General features: G+C 41.3%; 1 protein-coding gene across 1 annotated transcript in view; it reads right to left on the minus strand.

Moving 5' to 3' along the window:
• The window catches only part of COL4A6 (collagen type IV alpha 6 chain), a 121,555-nt gene that overhangs the window by 19,105 nt on the left and 86,609 nt on the right, over nt 1-15,841 (minus strand). The window contains exons 8-23 of the mRNA XM_061445708.1: nt 15,648-15,683; nt 15,164-15,226; nt 14,506-14,541; nt 14,344-14,385; nt 13,518-13,610; nt 12,430-12,483; nt 10,974-11,033; nt 10,187-10,231; nt 9,224-9,277; nt 8,487-8,556; nt 7,452-7,562; nt 6,526-6,675; nt 4,883-4,987; nt 3,810-3,970; nt 2,905-3,084; nt 2,151-2,334 (exon numbers count right to left, since the gene is read on the minus strand). Coding sequence (XP_061301692.1) covers nt 2,151-2,334; nt 2,905-3,084; nt 3,810-3,970; nt 4,883-4,987; nt 6,526-6,675; nt 7,452-7,562; nt 8,487-8,556; nt 9,224-9,277; nt 10,187-10,231; nt 10,974-11,033; nt 12,430-12,483; nt 13,518-13,610; nt 14,344-14,385; nt 14,506-14,541; nt 15,164-15,226; nt 15,648-15,683 — 1,444 coding nt within the window. The remainder of the gene's footprint in view (nt 1-2,150; nt 2,335-2,904; nt 3,085-3,809; nt 3,971-4,882; nt 4,988-6,525; nt 6,676-7,451; nt 7,563-8,486; nt 8,557-9,223; nt 9,278-10,186; nt 10,232-10,973; nt 11,034-12,429; nt 12,484-13,517; nt 13,611-14,343; nt 14,386-14,505; nt 14,542-15,163; nt 15,227-15,647; nt 15,684-15,841) is intronic.

Consider the following 15,841-nt stretch of genomic DNA (forward strand, 5'->3'; position numbering starts at 1 on the left):
CTTGAGCAACAGATATTTCATGTGAGGATAACTGAAATGCAAATAGGGCTGTTTCCTTGTGTGCTTTGCAAAACGATGTAAGCAAGGCTTAGTTTAAAATTACACAGGGAAAACAGTGTTGCCCAGCTACTGAATACCCTCCCTTACCACAGTTTACGCAATACTATTCCAATACCAAGCAAATGAAACAATTACAAAGAAATCCTGTCAGACATAAAAGCAAAATATGGGTAATTCCAACATTTTTAAGTAATCTCATAAGACCAGGTAAAATTAGTCTGGGTTTTTACAAAATACTGAGTTAGACCATCCCAAAGCAAGGCTATTTCACCCCAGTTTAACACACGTGGCATGAACTCAAGCAAAATTCCTCAGTGGTATCTTTGACATGGTAACTTCAGTAGGTCACAGCCTCTTTTTAAGTGTCTTTCCTCATTTTCATGGTAAGGCCTTTCAGTCTGAGCAGTATAAGAAATGATTATTTCTTCAACCCACACACATTTCTTTAATATTAGATGAAACTTACTACATCAAAGGGTCTTTTAATGTATGCAAATTATTTCGTAGTATGGAGGGAATGATGCATTCACAAGTTTTCTTACACATTTCTATGGAGGTGCAAACTGAACTGGCTAATGACTTAGTCACACTTTCCCACATCCTTTGACTATAGATACTCTTCTACAAAGGACCATTCAGTGCTAGCAAAGCTTTGATGTAGCATTCATAATAAGCTGGCTTCTGATGTGCTTCTCAGAATATCTAGAGTTCATATCACACATAGAGCATTTTACTTTTATTTATCTTATAATGCAGTTTTAATTGAGGTGGATTTTGTAGGAGGCAATTTACCAAACAAAGATGTATGCACTCATAGCTATGAATTAGTAAAGCCTTTAGCATTTAGCATGTGACCTGAAAAAAAAGCTTATGCAGACTGTTCCAGGGGGACATTAACACTAGCTGTCTCCTCACCCCATCCTAACAACAACCCAGCATGACACTGATGTGAGGTAACACGCCACCCAGCATGTCTGTGCAACCTTCCCAGTGCTATTCCGGCCTCACTCTCTGGGTTTAAATTCCCTCCACCAACTCCTTATACTGCCACGGTCTTACTGCCAAGGTTTCTGAATTCAGAACATCAGTTTATCAGCCCAGAAACCAATGCAACAATATTATGCTTGCAAATATATTACTGATTCTGCATTATTGATACTGAGAGAATTATGAATCTAGAAGCCAAAGTATACATAGAATGGAAAATACACTGAAAACCAGCAGCAGCAAAGAAAAAAAAATACTGTTTATCTTAAATTACATTTAAATGGCTGACATGGAATCAAGACATTAGGTCTTGCTCTCTGTAGTAATTTTGTTAGGAAAACATTTCCCATTAATGTTTAGACATTTGATTTTGTAAATCAAATGTAAATCACTTTGAGAATGAAAACAAAACCTTATCAAACCTGTATTTACTTATCACTTGTCATTATGGTATGCTTTAGGTACATGGAATGACGTACCAACTGAACAAGCTGTAGTGCCTCAGGAAGCAATCAGCTTCAGTCATAACTGAACTCCCCCCAGACCGGCTTATCCTGGCAATGTTTCATTCCCCAGTGCCTGTTCATACATACAGTGTGCTACAGTTTAAAGAAATCTGGACCTCTTCCTATTTCAGTAATAGCTCTGAACTGAATAGCTCTGAACTGAATAGTTCTGAACTGAACTATTACAGCAGTTCTGAATAATGCTCCCCAAGTCTCAGACACCAGGGAGTCACTAGTTGTATCTAGGAAGTAGGTTGTGCTTTTTAAAAAGGTCATTTTATCAGTCTTCCTAACTGCTGTTAGTGCTAAATGGTGCTCCAGCAGTAGGCAGTGGGTAGCTCCATCCAACACCGAGAATTTGAGTACCATTCAGTATTTGTTGCTTATTATCTGTGTCCTCTTGAGCATGACAACTTGAGAAAGCTGTGACTGCTGTGTGAGGTCTGGGGAGCTCACAAACCAGTTTCAATTAATTTAAAGAGAAATCTTTAACACAATCTTCTGGCCTGGGTACAACCATAGCAGTAAGCTGAGTGCCATTTGACTTGTAGCAGCTTTGAACCTCTCCAAATTAAGAGCAGACCCAGCAACACCTACCTGGAGGGCCTGGAAGACCTGCTTGTCCTGGAAGCCCATCCACCCCTGGGTCACCTGGTGGCCCACGGAGTCCACTGGCACCTGGATATCCAACACCAGGAGAACCAATTTCTCCACGATGCCCCTTGGAGCCTGGTAATCCTGGCAGTCCTTTTTCACCTGGGAAACCTAGCCCACCATCACCCTGTGCACAGCAAAGACAATGACGGCTGAAAGTCAAAGAGATGCAAAAGGATACCACAGCTATCATTTTAACTAGAGTTTAGCTGGTTCTGTGCAAGGTTCAGATGGGCCTGGGAAGGTACATAGAAACCACTGTACATTATCCATCATTATTTCAAAATGCAGGAAAACTCAGTGACTATTAAATATAATATTTTATATTGGTTTTGCCAAAATATAAATATTACATATTCTGAAAGACATTTAATTTCTTTTTAACAAGAAAGATTCTGGTATGATTTTTTTATTCCAAGATTTGACTCAGAATTACACCTACAGTTTCATTCATTTTTTAGGACACAACATAAACCAGCACTAGGGTCTACTCCAGTACTGGAAGTTTATCTTTTGAGTGGGCAGCCAAAGGCATAATGAATGCCAATTATTAATCCTGACCAAGACAAATCTGTGCACAGGGACTGTGAGCTTTTTATGTATTTGGAGACTTACCACAGGCTAATCAGGCCTTTTCTATTGTCTCTGATCCTTATGTGAATTCTGAAGCACTGCTGCTAAACCAATGTGAACTTACTGGAGGGCCTGGTGGGCCTGGCAAGCCTGGAAGTCCATCCCTGCCAGGAGTTCCTGGGATGCCTGAAGGTCCTCTGGGTGCTGTTGCACCGCGGTCCCCAGGAGCACCTCTGCCTGTTGCATAGGTCGAGTCCCCTTTTTCTCCCTTAAGGCCTGGAAGACCTTGCTGACCAGCTGAAGCCTACAGACCAAAAGATAAACCAACAGGAATATGAACGTGCAGAGAAAGCACTGAGTCTTCTTTCCTGTAACTTGGTGTGCTGCATTTACTGATGCTGATAAGGATGCTCCGAAGACAAAAGACTGGTATCTTTGTGGACTATGATTTTCAAAGTAAACACTGCCAGTGAGCAATGCTCAGCACTTTGGAAAATCCTGTTTGTTACGGGTGCCGTTTCATAAAACCACAGCTCAACTCTCACTAACACACATAGCATACAGCAGTTGAGAAGGAGACTGCATCTAGGCCACAGTTTTTACAGCTATGAGCAATGATGTGGAAAGATCCCACCACTTGATTTTCCAGGTCTTCTCTCCAGGCAGTTGTAGATCTGCTTCCCCAGCCAGCCCTTATTTAGGAAGACCCTGGGTCTAATCCATGTATGTCTATTAGCCAAGAAGCCCTGAGGTGAATAACGGTTACTGTTTTTCTCTTGACTGCTAAACACACAGTTCTCAGAACTTAAGAACAGCTTTTTCTCCCATTTTTTACAGGTGAGAATTTCTCTCCTTTCAGTTTCTTTTCACAGATCAGTTCTGGTTTGTCCTTTTTCTTTTTTAAAGATCCAAACAAGAAATTATGCTAAGAACTGTGTTCTGCTTTAACTACAATCAACACCTGCAATTGTCAGGGGCACTTTTCCTCCTCCAATTCATGACCAACAATATAAACTCTTCCTGCCTTACCGGAGGGCCTCGCAGTCCTGGTGCACCCACACTGCCTGGGTCTCCACCAATGCCTTTAGCCCCTGGCAAACCAGGGCTTCCTGATGGACCTGGTGGACCTGAGATGCCTTTGAGACCAGTTCTTGTAACTCCTCCATCACAAGCACAATCACCTGGCTCTCCTGGAAAATACAGTGAACACCCCAAATTCAGTTTCATTTGAATAAAACTCCTTTTCAGTTGCAAGAGCTCCAAAAGCAGTATTTCATTCCATTAGGACAAAGCCATTCTCATATGATTTGATTTTGTGCCTACTCTGCTCAGGTGATGTGTCAGGCAAATGGAGCCCAGGTTTTGTCCAGGTTAATTTCTATGCAATGCCTACCATCAAATCAACATTTACAGCATCAACTTCAGCACTTCTTTTACCTCTTCCCAAAGGTTTAGACTCTCCTAAACCCATCAGTCTCCTAAACTGATGGGTTTAGGAAAGTTTTAGGACAGAAGTCTTGCATGTTTTTAAAAAGGTTGTATGTTAAAGAAAGCAAATCCATACTCCCACTCACAGTAGGTTACAATAACCTTCACCTGGATGCATTTGTATTTCCCTGAACTGTAACTGGATCCAAACAATCACAAAGCACAGTGCTATCTGCATCATCATGGCTTTTGCCACTGGTTCTGTCACACGCTGGGACCCAAAGTCTCATCATTTTTAGCACAAGGGAGAATAAAATTAAGTTTCTCTGTCACTTCCAGCCTATATAGCAAAAAGCAGTGAACAAGATTTTATTTCCAAGTCTCATTACATCTCATGACTTTAAAGTACAACTTACTTGGCTAATTTTCTGGGTATGAGATGTTTATCTGCCATTTGCCTGAGCAGAGTAGGAAGTAGGAAATAGAATTTTGCTGGGAGTGCTGGGCACAACTCTAAATTGTAAAGGCTGTTGGCTCTTTTAATCCATCTCAGCCTCCTGTGATTTGTCATAAAGACACTTCCACCTCATCCCTTAGGATATTAGCCACATGCAAATATCTTTCTGAGGCCCAGTGACTGCTAAAAGGCTCTTTCCAAAACACGAGTCAATTACCTTTATACCCTTTTGGACCCAAAGCTCCTGGTAGCCCTCTTTGTCCAGGTTCCCCCGGGGCCCCAGTCCTTCCATCCAGGATCATGTCAGGGGGGAATGAAGGGCCTATATGTAAAAAGAAGGCAAGCAAAAGCCATGAGAAGGCTGGATTTCCAGCTCATTCATTACTCACAATTTCAGTTATGCAACCAACAGAAATGGCACCAGATCAAACTGCAACTGCGGAAGTTAGATGAGGAGCTGGAACCAGGGTTGGCATCACAAGCTGCAGTCCTTTGCCCTGTGTTTGCTTATAGCGTCTCATGCAGAAAAGCAAAAAATGTGGATGCAAGTTTCATTCCTTTACTCCTCTTCCACTGCACTTTAAAGAATTAACAGTTGGCTGAAGAACTCACCAAACTGTGAATAGGTTGCATAAAGAAAAGCAAATGACTCAGTTCATGCAGATGTGCCTTTACAGCTCTGGGAGACAGTGAGACTCATATGGATAGAAGCTGAGGGGACATACTGGTTATTGCAATGACTGGCTATTGCCCTTTTTGCTGGCACAGAAGCTATCACATGTGAGCAATGTCTCTGCTGCTTCTGGCATGGCAGAGCCATCCCCAGGGCTACTACCCTTTAAGCATTAAGTTGCTGCAGCTCAGGAAAGAGACTAAATGGCAAAAAGGTTAAGGGCCCTGTTCCTCACTTTGTAGCTGTAGCATTATTTTCTACATCTGTTTATATGCTGAATAGAATGAAACATGAGCTCACAGAAACAGCAGTGGAAATTGATCTAACAATCTAAAACTACAGGGTGGGAAAACCCTTCCCCTCAGTGACAGCAGTAAGATGGAGTGCTGACCAGCACCCATCTGATGTTCCATGAAACAAACTGCAACCATCAGCTAAAACCAGCTACAAGAGCTTTACAGACTCTGCAGAAAAACAAGCTGTATTTGACTAGCAAACAGTTATTGATAAGAGAGCATTTATTTCTTCTCCACAGAAAATCATTTCAGACCATGCTCGTTGGCTCTGTCTGGGAGTGTGCCCAATTTTGAAAGGCTGGCTCTCAAAAATAGAACTGGTTGTTTCAATTCAGCTTATGCCAGAGGGTAAAACACAGGGTTTGTGTAAAATCAACCCTTTTAATGTAATACTCAGCTTCTGAGGAAAACAAATCTATGCATAATTAATCCAATCACAAAACATGTAAAAAATGAAAACACATTTCCTTAGGCCTGAAAACTGTCTCTTCAGGCATCCTACCTGACTCCTGGTACCCAAATAACCTACTCACAAGACTAGACATATACCCTAGGTGCTCATAAGATCATGGTCTAGTCTTTATCTAAGCCAGTAGGAAAGTACTGCAGACCTTCAATGTCCTCTGTGTCATAACTTGTGCCCACACAGCCTTGTGCCCTGGTCTCTCAGGAAACGCTCCCCCAGACAATAATCAGCTGTATTTTCTTACCTCAGAGGGGTGGCTGCTGATACATATATTTAAAGTTGTGAGTTACGATCACAGTAAGGCGTCAATCAAACATTTGAGGTTTACAGATGAATAATCCTCACTGGCAAATAAATAACTTTATAAATTATTGTCCTGTTTCACTCTGAATCCAGCAGGAAAATAGACAATAAAATACACATACGTGGTGATCCGGGCAATCCTGGTGCTCCCGGCAGACCTGGTAAACCACCTCTGCCAGGAGTGCCTGGTAATCCAATCGTTGCTCTTCCTGGTTCTCCCACTTCACCCTTCACACCTGGAATTCCTGGAGACCCTCCAGGACCCATTCCATCTAGATAACAATGACACAACGATCAGCTCTCCATCAGCAAACACATTCTAGTATTTAATGAGTAACTGCTGTGCCCTGAACTGCACTCATGTTGGCACAGAACAATTTATAACTGCACGCAAAGGAAAACTCCCTAATCAGAGGCATCAACTGGAAAATCTTCACAGGGCTGCATTTAAGTCCCACTGATCAGTCAGACAATGAACTATATAAGACTGAATTTTATTAATCTTTGAGTGAGATAATATCCTGCATAACACCTAGTCTCTGGATCATTGCAGGCAAGGAGCTCACAGATGACATTCAAGTGAAACAGGAACTTTCACGTGAAACCTTTGATGGGACAAACGGGTTCCACCTACAGCATTTTTTTCCTAGCCAAATTGCAAATATGAAAAGTCATTAAAAATATATTTCAAAAACATTTGCTGTTATTTAAAATATAGGAAAGGTTCTGCCAATCAACTCATTTGAAATGGAAATCAAAGAATCAACCTCCTCTGTGTGCTGCTATATCACGTGTTCACACCTGAAGCCTTACTTGGGCTGTAATTATTGTGGGACTAATTCTGCTTCCGTTCCACTTGGTTTCCCTGTGTATATTCCTGCCTGCTATGTCTCAGACATTCGGAGCAGTCTGCAAATCAGGCAGCTGAAGAAGCAGGGAGAGGCTTGCTCCACCAATACCTTCACCATCTCCAGGTCACTACCCAGAGTCTTCTCAGCAACAAACACAGAAAACAGCCTGCTAAGGGCACTGTCAGCAGCTGCTTTACCTCTTTCCAAGCCTGGAAACCCTGGAGCTCCTGGAAAGCCTGGTAATCCACTGATCCCTTCATCTCCTGGAGGACCAGGTATTCCTGGGTTTCCAGGGTCACCCTGGGCACCTATTAGACAAATACAGAAAACAAGAAGGAAAATCTCATGAGAATTTCTGCTGAAAGACTGTTCGGTCAACTACTGATCTCATAGACAGCAAAGGCTGTAAAGCTGTTAGCAGTTGCCTGTTAGTCAACGTTAACAATGGGAGAATTCCTTCTGACCTGTTAGAGGTTGTTTCAAACTTGACTGCAAGTGAAGGAGGAAGAATAGGAGAGATCATATAATTTGTCCCCTTACCTTTATAGCTTCAGAGGCTGTTCCCATCCAGGTCTCATTCAGCTCCGGTGTTATTTAAGCTCATTTTCTCAACAATATCCTTACCACATTGTATGACAAATAAAAGCAGAATGACATTCAGAATACCTATTTCTATGCTACACAAGGAACCCATTTTTCATTGATTGATGGCTTGGCTTTGCGAACGAAGATTTGGGAAGGGCTTTACCCACGCTTACTACAAGCACAATGATGACTACAAGGGCAAGGTGGGATAGACAAATCCAGATGGAAAAAAGGCTGCTTGGTCATTCAGGATGTTTCCGAACAAGACTGATCTCCTGAGTCAACCTCGAGCAACCAATGACACCTTATCACCTGCCATTTCATCCCTCACCTGTCGCTACAGGGCTTTGCAAGTGTGAGTAAACCCACAGGTAACTATATAGCACTTCTCTGTGCTCTCACAGTCAGCCTCCTAGGCACTAAGTTTTGTCCTGCCTTGAAATATATCATTCTGCAGTGTGGGGATGAAAGTTTCATTGCAAATTCTGAAGCTATAAACATGGGACAATGGTATGTGTATACCAACAACACAGAAATGAAAGAAAAAGTAAAAGGAATGAGTTAGACCCTTGGGAAAGTGGTAAGAGGGAAAGCTGACTCAGAAAAAGGGCTTTAGAGGAGTTGCAAAACAAAATGGAAACATGTACCTGAAATGACTAAACCTTCCCTGTCAATAACAATAGGAGGGCCTGGGGGACCGGTGTCACCTAATTCACCCTGTAGAAGAAAACAGATTCACGCTGCATTCAGATGGATGATAGAGGGGAAGACTGCTTGTCCAGAAACAGACTGTATTATGGTAGCAATGTCTGTAGTCATTCCCTGACTAACCATTACTCTTTGTCTTGGTGAAGAATATACTTTGTTCTGCTCTTAACCACCATCTGCTGTCCTGACTGACCTACTTCCTGTCAGATGAAACTGAGGACTGCTTCAGAGAAAGTGTTTGCTGCTATCCAACTATCTGAAGGCATTCCTTCCTCTAACAGTATTGAATCCTCTTTGAAATAGCAAGTGCAAAATCTGTCCAAATCACTGATCATTGTCCAACCTGCCATCAGATTTATAATATAAACACCAGGCAGTGTACACGTTGTTGCTTCTTCCAGTAATACTCTTCAGCCCATAAACCTGTATTACTACTACTTCCACGTGCTCTGCACAAAAAAAAGGCCTTCAGTACTAGCATTTCACATGTATGCCAACATATACAAATCTTGGTAGCAGTTAAGTGTTTTCCACAACAAACTACTACCCAACCATTTCCCACTCAGTTTCCAGATGTCTGACTGCCCACACTGTGAGATACCCAGCAAATGTTTGCTACATATTGCCTATATATAGCACAGAAATGGAAATCCAGTATTTCCATGCGAGAAGCTACCTTCATGCCTTCAACTCCATCCAGTCCTGGATAGCCTGGAAGACCTGGATGACCCTGGGAAGTCACACAGGGGAACATTATTACACAGTGAGACAATAAGACGGCAGTATTCGTTAGCTGAGACATCTGCAGCACCTAGACTTGAATCACAAACCTAGTTCATTGTCCTACCAAACATCTGCAGAAGAATTAAACAGAAAACTGATTTGTCAACACTCACAAAATACAGGATCTCCTTTAAGTCTCCTTGTGCTGCAAAGATGGTGAGAACTGGTGAGCAGGCATGAAGAGGTCCAAATCAGGAGACCTTGGAGTTCTCACACAACTGTGGGAACGCTTGTGGAGTGAGGAGTCTAGAACATTATTTTCCTTGTCGCCCACACTTTCCCTTCCACAATATTCCCTTCCAATCAAAGCATTTAAAGTGACACAGGGAGATCCAGCTCTTCATTTCCTGGCAGCATTCTCAGGGACACCAAAATTCCCCTTCTGGTTGTGTGACTAGAAATTACACAGAAGTGATACACTGTTCTCTGTTGGGTGACATACTCAACCTGGCCCAATACGGACTGCATATCACACTGCCACTGCAGGCAAAATGGGATATTCCAAGAGCTCTGGAGCAGAGAACCTTAACTTTAGAGCTTGCCTGTGATTCAGAAGTCTCAGACAGCTGTAGGCCCCAATACAGACTATACACAGTACTGCTGAGGAACCTGGATTATTCCAGGAGGGAATTACAATTTCCAGTCTGTGGAGGTGGTCCTCTAGACATCCAGGGATAACTCAACAGTTAAAGGGATACAGAGTTTTACATGGACCTTCGACTTAGCTCTCACTAGTTTAATAAGGCAGATGCATTAACCTGTCAGAGAACTTGAAGCCACTACATAAGGAAGTCAGTAGATCTTAAGCACCTGGGTGGCTTCTTCAAGTACAGTTAAAAAATAAAAGAAATTTCACCTTTCTCCCTGGAATCCCATCGGATCCATCCAGTCCTAAAAGACCCTGGGAACAGCAAAAAAAGATTAACTCTCAGAAGCTCCATCTCAATCTGGTCTTATTGTATCAGGCTCCAAATATCTCAGCACCAAAGAATGCAAAGGTAAAACTTTCAAAAGGAGAAGCTACCACTGACTTTCCATACAATATTTTCCAAATACTAACAATCATAATCGAGAGAATTCAGCAGAATAACTGATACAAAAAGGCTTCTCTTCTTCAGCCATTGTCTTTCTAATCAGCAGCTCCAGGTAAGTAAGTCATGGAGTCCCAACCTTCTAGGAAGTCTGCACTTATAAAGCCACAAGAAACAATCAAGACTTTGTAACTTGACAATTTACTCTACACATACAGAACAAAGTGCCTTGGTCTTCCTGTTGTGTATAAGCCCATCTCTGCAGGGTCATGGTGCTTTGAAGATTCTATGACTGGCATGGGACTGATCATGCTGTTAACTCCCAGAGACTGGTTAGACCAACATCTATTGCCAGCTTGCCCATTTCTCCCACATATAGCTGTGTTCTCTCATGGCTGATCTGGTACTGGTTAAGAGCTTCCTAAAACCTCTGCAAGGCCCCTTTATTATCTTCATTTGGACCTCCTGGTTCTGTTGTTGTATGGCCCTGACTACTATGGGATAGAGTCCTATGTCTGAGACTCCTACATGCTTTGGGAATGGTTCTGCTGATGAAAGGCCCATTTCATGTGTTGGAGAACGAGCATTTAAGGACTTTGCAAAATTACCTACCCTGCCACCTGGTAAGCCAGGCACGCCTTTTTCTCCTTTTTCTCCAGTACCTCCAAAGCCCTGGGGAAAAATATCAATGTTAAATCTGAGATATATTTGGAATTGAATGGCACAGCCCTACAACTAAATGAGCACAAACCCATCTATTAACAGAGAGACAAGGGGGAAAGACTGCTTCTGCTGGGACTCTTTTGGTCCAGAAAGAAAACCTGTACCAACCAAATCGGCAGTATGTGCAGTACATTATCTTCTTCATTCCCATGACTTCTATCCACTTAAACCATGGCAGATCTCTCAGCAGCAAATGCAAGTAACCCCATGCTATAAACAGCAAAGTTCTGCCCACTGCTACTCTGTATTATATGCTAGATTTAGAAATTATTTCAAATCTCATTTCTTAACAGCAGCAGCTCAAGGGACTGCTCAGAGCACTCTTTTCCATTTCTAAAGCCTACGAATGACACAAACCAAGCATTTTCACACTCAACAATTGAAAACCTTTGGTGTTTTTCCAAGTCAGCAAGAAATATCAAACCCAGAGAGAGAACACCAGGATTTAATTTCAGGAGAGTTACAGTAGTTAAGCAATTTTCAGGCTTCAATCTTGAAATATCTTATAGCTATGGTTAAATTCACACGTATGTTCAACCCCACCAGCTAAAATGGGCCTCTTGTGATGCATAAAGCTAAACATGCAGATAATGGCACCTTTCCAGAAAGGCTAATAAACTGTGCTTCATGTACAGTTTTCTCTTGCACGTCCTACTAAAAACATCTGTACATTGAAGGAACTGGCAAACAATTTATCTTATTAGTCAGAAGTTCCACAAAATATTTATTCCCTAAACTGATCAAATAACCTGTGTTTACAAAAGGTTATAAGCTGGGAAATAACTCTCTGGAATCCAGGGATAAACTGTTGTTCTTGATTCATACAGAGAAGACACTACACATTGCTAAGTTTACGAGCACTAATGTTAAACAGCCCATTTTAAATCTGGATATATATCTAGACAGAAAGACCCAGATGTGCTTCACAGCTTTAAAGTAAAATAACAAGAATATGTTTAGACATAATTAAAAGACTAATTTTTGTTTTAAATATGTCTAGCTCATCAACAAACACTGCCATCAAGTGGCCACGTAAAGGGTACGTCTACTTGCAGGTCTCTAAACTGCAAATTACATGCACTTGAAATAACAGCTGCTTTGTAACGTCTGTAGTAGGACAACATTATCTTCTTTCGGTAGTAGGACGTTATCTTCTTTGTATCTCCAGGATAGAAAACGATCAGATTGCAGTTACACTCTTCAAAAAGTCTTGTGGACGTTTTTATCAGATTTTCAATGTATTCTGGTGCCTAGAAACTCCTGTAGAGACCCTGTAAGCTATTCACAGGGTGTTGTACCACCTAAATCACATTAGGCAGGTATCAAAAACTCTCCTCTGTCTTACCGGGATGCCAGGCAATCCTTTCTCTCCAGGGAATCCTTGGGGGCCTGGCTCACCCTGACAAGGCGAAGAGGTAAACACAATAAATCACTGTGCCTTTCCCCAATCCTCCATCATGCTCCTGACTCCTAAAGTAAGGCCTTGTAATTTATTTCTCAGCAAGTATACTTGACTTGTGTCATCATGTGTCAGATATAGCGTCCCTCAGCACAGTGCTGGTGCATGGAACAAGTTCTCTGTTACTACATCTCATGGCTTTAGAGACCTCTACTTGGGAGTTGTTCTACTGCCCTCCACGGCTAGAAGTCAAACTAGAAGCATTTCATAATGTCATCTAGGGAATTGGGACGTACATGATACTTAATGAAAACCAACAAAATAACACATAATAAGATAAAATAATGTCTTCACAGTCCTGCCTACAAATTCAAGAGTGAGCCAAAAGGAATGGCATTTGTTTAAATATCACCTCACACTAATGCAACTCCACCAAGCAAGACAGTATCTCTCATGACTTAGGCAGGGGTTTAGGCAAGCTCAGACTGGGCTCCAAACCAGTCCGTATAGGCCCCACATTAATTCAGTATACCTAAATTTCATGCATGTAAAGGATGTTTAACTCAAGATCTATACAGCTTCTATAAAAAAGACTGATGAGCTAAAAATATGTATCTCTCTAAATGCCAGGATAACAAAGTAAAGGAGAGAAATCTGATTATTTCAGTAGCGAACATCATGCCAAAGCTGGAGCCTTCTATTTGTTTTGCTAAATGGATTTAGGGTTTTTGCTTCAGTTGACACAATTTTACAGGTCAAACAGAAACAAAATACAGTTCATTTTGTTTTAGTATTAATAATGATACTCTTAAAATAGCTTCCAGATTTCTCCATCTGAGAGGTATGCATTCTCCAGTGGTCTGCAATGCTCTGAGCCAAGAAAGTTTTTATCCAATAGCCACCTAGCAGATTAAATTGGTACAGAAAATAATTTTGATTTAGAAATATAACAGCCCTCACTGTCTACTAACTTCATTCAGCCTTGAATGAAGAAGCATGGGGAGGGGGAGGGTTTGCAAATTGCATTTACAGACCTTTTCTCCTTGCTTCCCTTTTGGAAATCCCATGAATTCCAGTATTCCAGTGGATGGTGGGGGACCTGGTGGGCCAGGCAGCCCTACATCACCCTGTTGGCAAAAGGGAAAACTATTAACATAGGCAGAACATGTTTGATTTGAATCAGAAAAAGCCACTCTAATTATATCCACATATTTAATATCTGTGCTTCCGAATGTTAGCACAGACTTTGGTCATGGAAGCCATAAGATCAGACTGAAAATTAAAGTGAAGAGGAAAACATTCCAAAAAAACTCTGGGGACGAATATGAAAGAAAACAATAAACAATTAGAGATGTAGAATGTAAAGTGAATTAAGCCCCAGATTGAGAACTTGGAGAAGCCCATTATGCCAGTGTAAATTCTCACACAGTCTGCAGGACACCATTTAGGATACTCAGACTATAAATTACACATCAGTTGACCCAAAGAATATTCTGAAAGCCAAAAAGAATGAAGTCAGTAGAATAATTCAATACAAGAGGTGAGGGTCCAAAGAAATGGAAAGACAGAGATTCAAGATATCAAAGGACATCACTTCTCCATAACCATGAAAATATTGAACTGAAATGACATTTTCCCCCTTCCTCTCTTCATCCAGAAACAAGCTCCCATCATTTTGTGGTGTACCAACACGTAAGGAACCAGCAAGACTCTCTGGTATTTGGACTGTTAATCGGTCAAAGAGAAGAAAAGAAAAAGAAGGAAATGCTAGAACCTACCCACTTTCTAAAGGACCAAGCTATGATGGGAACACTAGAGTATTAGTTCATGCTCTTCCCATAACAGAACAAATTCACCTACCTTTTCTCCTTTCTCTCCTTGAAAGCCTAATCCCATGTTACCCTAGGAGAGAAAACCACCAATGATGAGCAAGCAATAAAACAACAGCAGCACCATCTATGCCTACAGCATTGTTAAAAAAGCCAATGATCAGGAGTAGAAAGAAGGCAGGTAGGTACTTACTTTTGGACCTGGTGGCCCAGGGGGACCCACTGGACCCTAAAAGTGAACAAGACCAAGATTTTATTTCTTTTGACTTCATTAGGAGGCATACAACTGGAGCAATGCTGGGATCTGCAGTGGTACCTGCATCTCTTGCCCCAGAGCAAAAGTAACCCATACACATGATCTTCAAGTCTTTAATAGACAGCATAGCCTTTTGGTGCTGTGGTTAATTAAAAGCAAACTTCAGTTCAAAAGCAACAAACACGTGGTTTGTTTTTACCTCTGCCCATTGGAAACTCTAGCAGCACCTTGAAAAATCATCTCTTTAGCACATCTCGTGATGACAAAGGTTCCAAACATGCAAAGGTCAGCATAATCCCTCTACTCCCAAAATAAGGAAGTGCTCACTACAGTATAATGTAGTGTTTGTAGACAGCACTCTAGGACTTGCTGGAGCCCTCATTCATGATTGCTGACCTGAGCACTACTCCAGAGAGAAGCCTTCTCTCTTGTGATTAGATTACACTATCTAAGTTCAAGTATTCTGTGCTTGAAGTCAGCTGTGCTCAGTCCTTTTAGATGCGCACACACACACACGTTGTAATGACAAACACAAGGAAGGAAAACTGCAAACATTTTGAACTGTTCAACAAGTGCAACAGGTGAGGTCTCTTACCTGCAAACCTGGTAATCCTATAGGGCCTGCAGAACCTATTGGACCTGGAAAACCTTTTGGACCCTGCAGGAAGAACATAGGGCAAATACAGAATGTGTAGCACTTACCCTATCAAACCCCAACAACGTGAGTCTCAGGAAACATTAAGCAATATCCCCTAATTAAGTATGCCAGTTAAAATACTGTAATAAAACCATTTCGTATTATTAGATGTATTTTGAAAATCAAAGGAATAGAATTCAATAGTAGAATGGAGTTTGATTTGAATAAGGAAAAAGTGAACAGATAATAGCAAAAATCTGAGTCCTTCTACCCTACTGTGGATTGACTCATACCACCACACATCTGGAACTGCTCATGCTAATGGTATCACACATGTAAATACATGGCCCACTAATGTGAAAAGCACCCTTGAGAACCAAACAAGAAAAATTACCTACTTAGTATTCTTTAAAATCATTATTCCCCAAATTAAGTAACTTACAGAAATTCCATCCAATCCAGGAAGACCATTTTCTCCCTAAAAATTATAAATGCACAAGTGAAAATTACACCATGTTATTGCAACAAACTATAAGGAACATTAAATTTTGTATGAATAGAAGTATTTGCTGTTAGTTAATATTAGATCAAATGTATACAGGAAAATATTTTTACACCTGTGCTTCCACATTTAAA

Source organism: Pezoporus flaviventris, unplaced genomic scaffold (assembly GCF_033815535.1).
Source record: "Pezoporus flaviventris isolate CSIRO_AGI_PZ_B2104156 unplaced genomic scaffold, CSIRO_AGI_Pfla_v1 ptg000005l, whole genome shotgun sequence".
Lineage (NCBI taxonomy): Eukaryota > Metazoa > Chordata > Aves > Psittaciformes > Psittacidae > Pezoporus > Pezoporus flaviventris.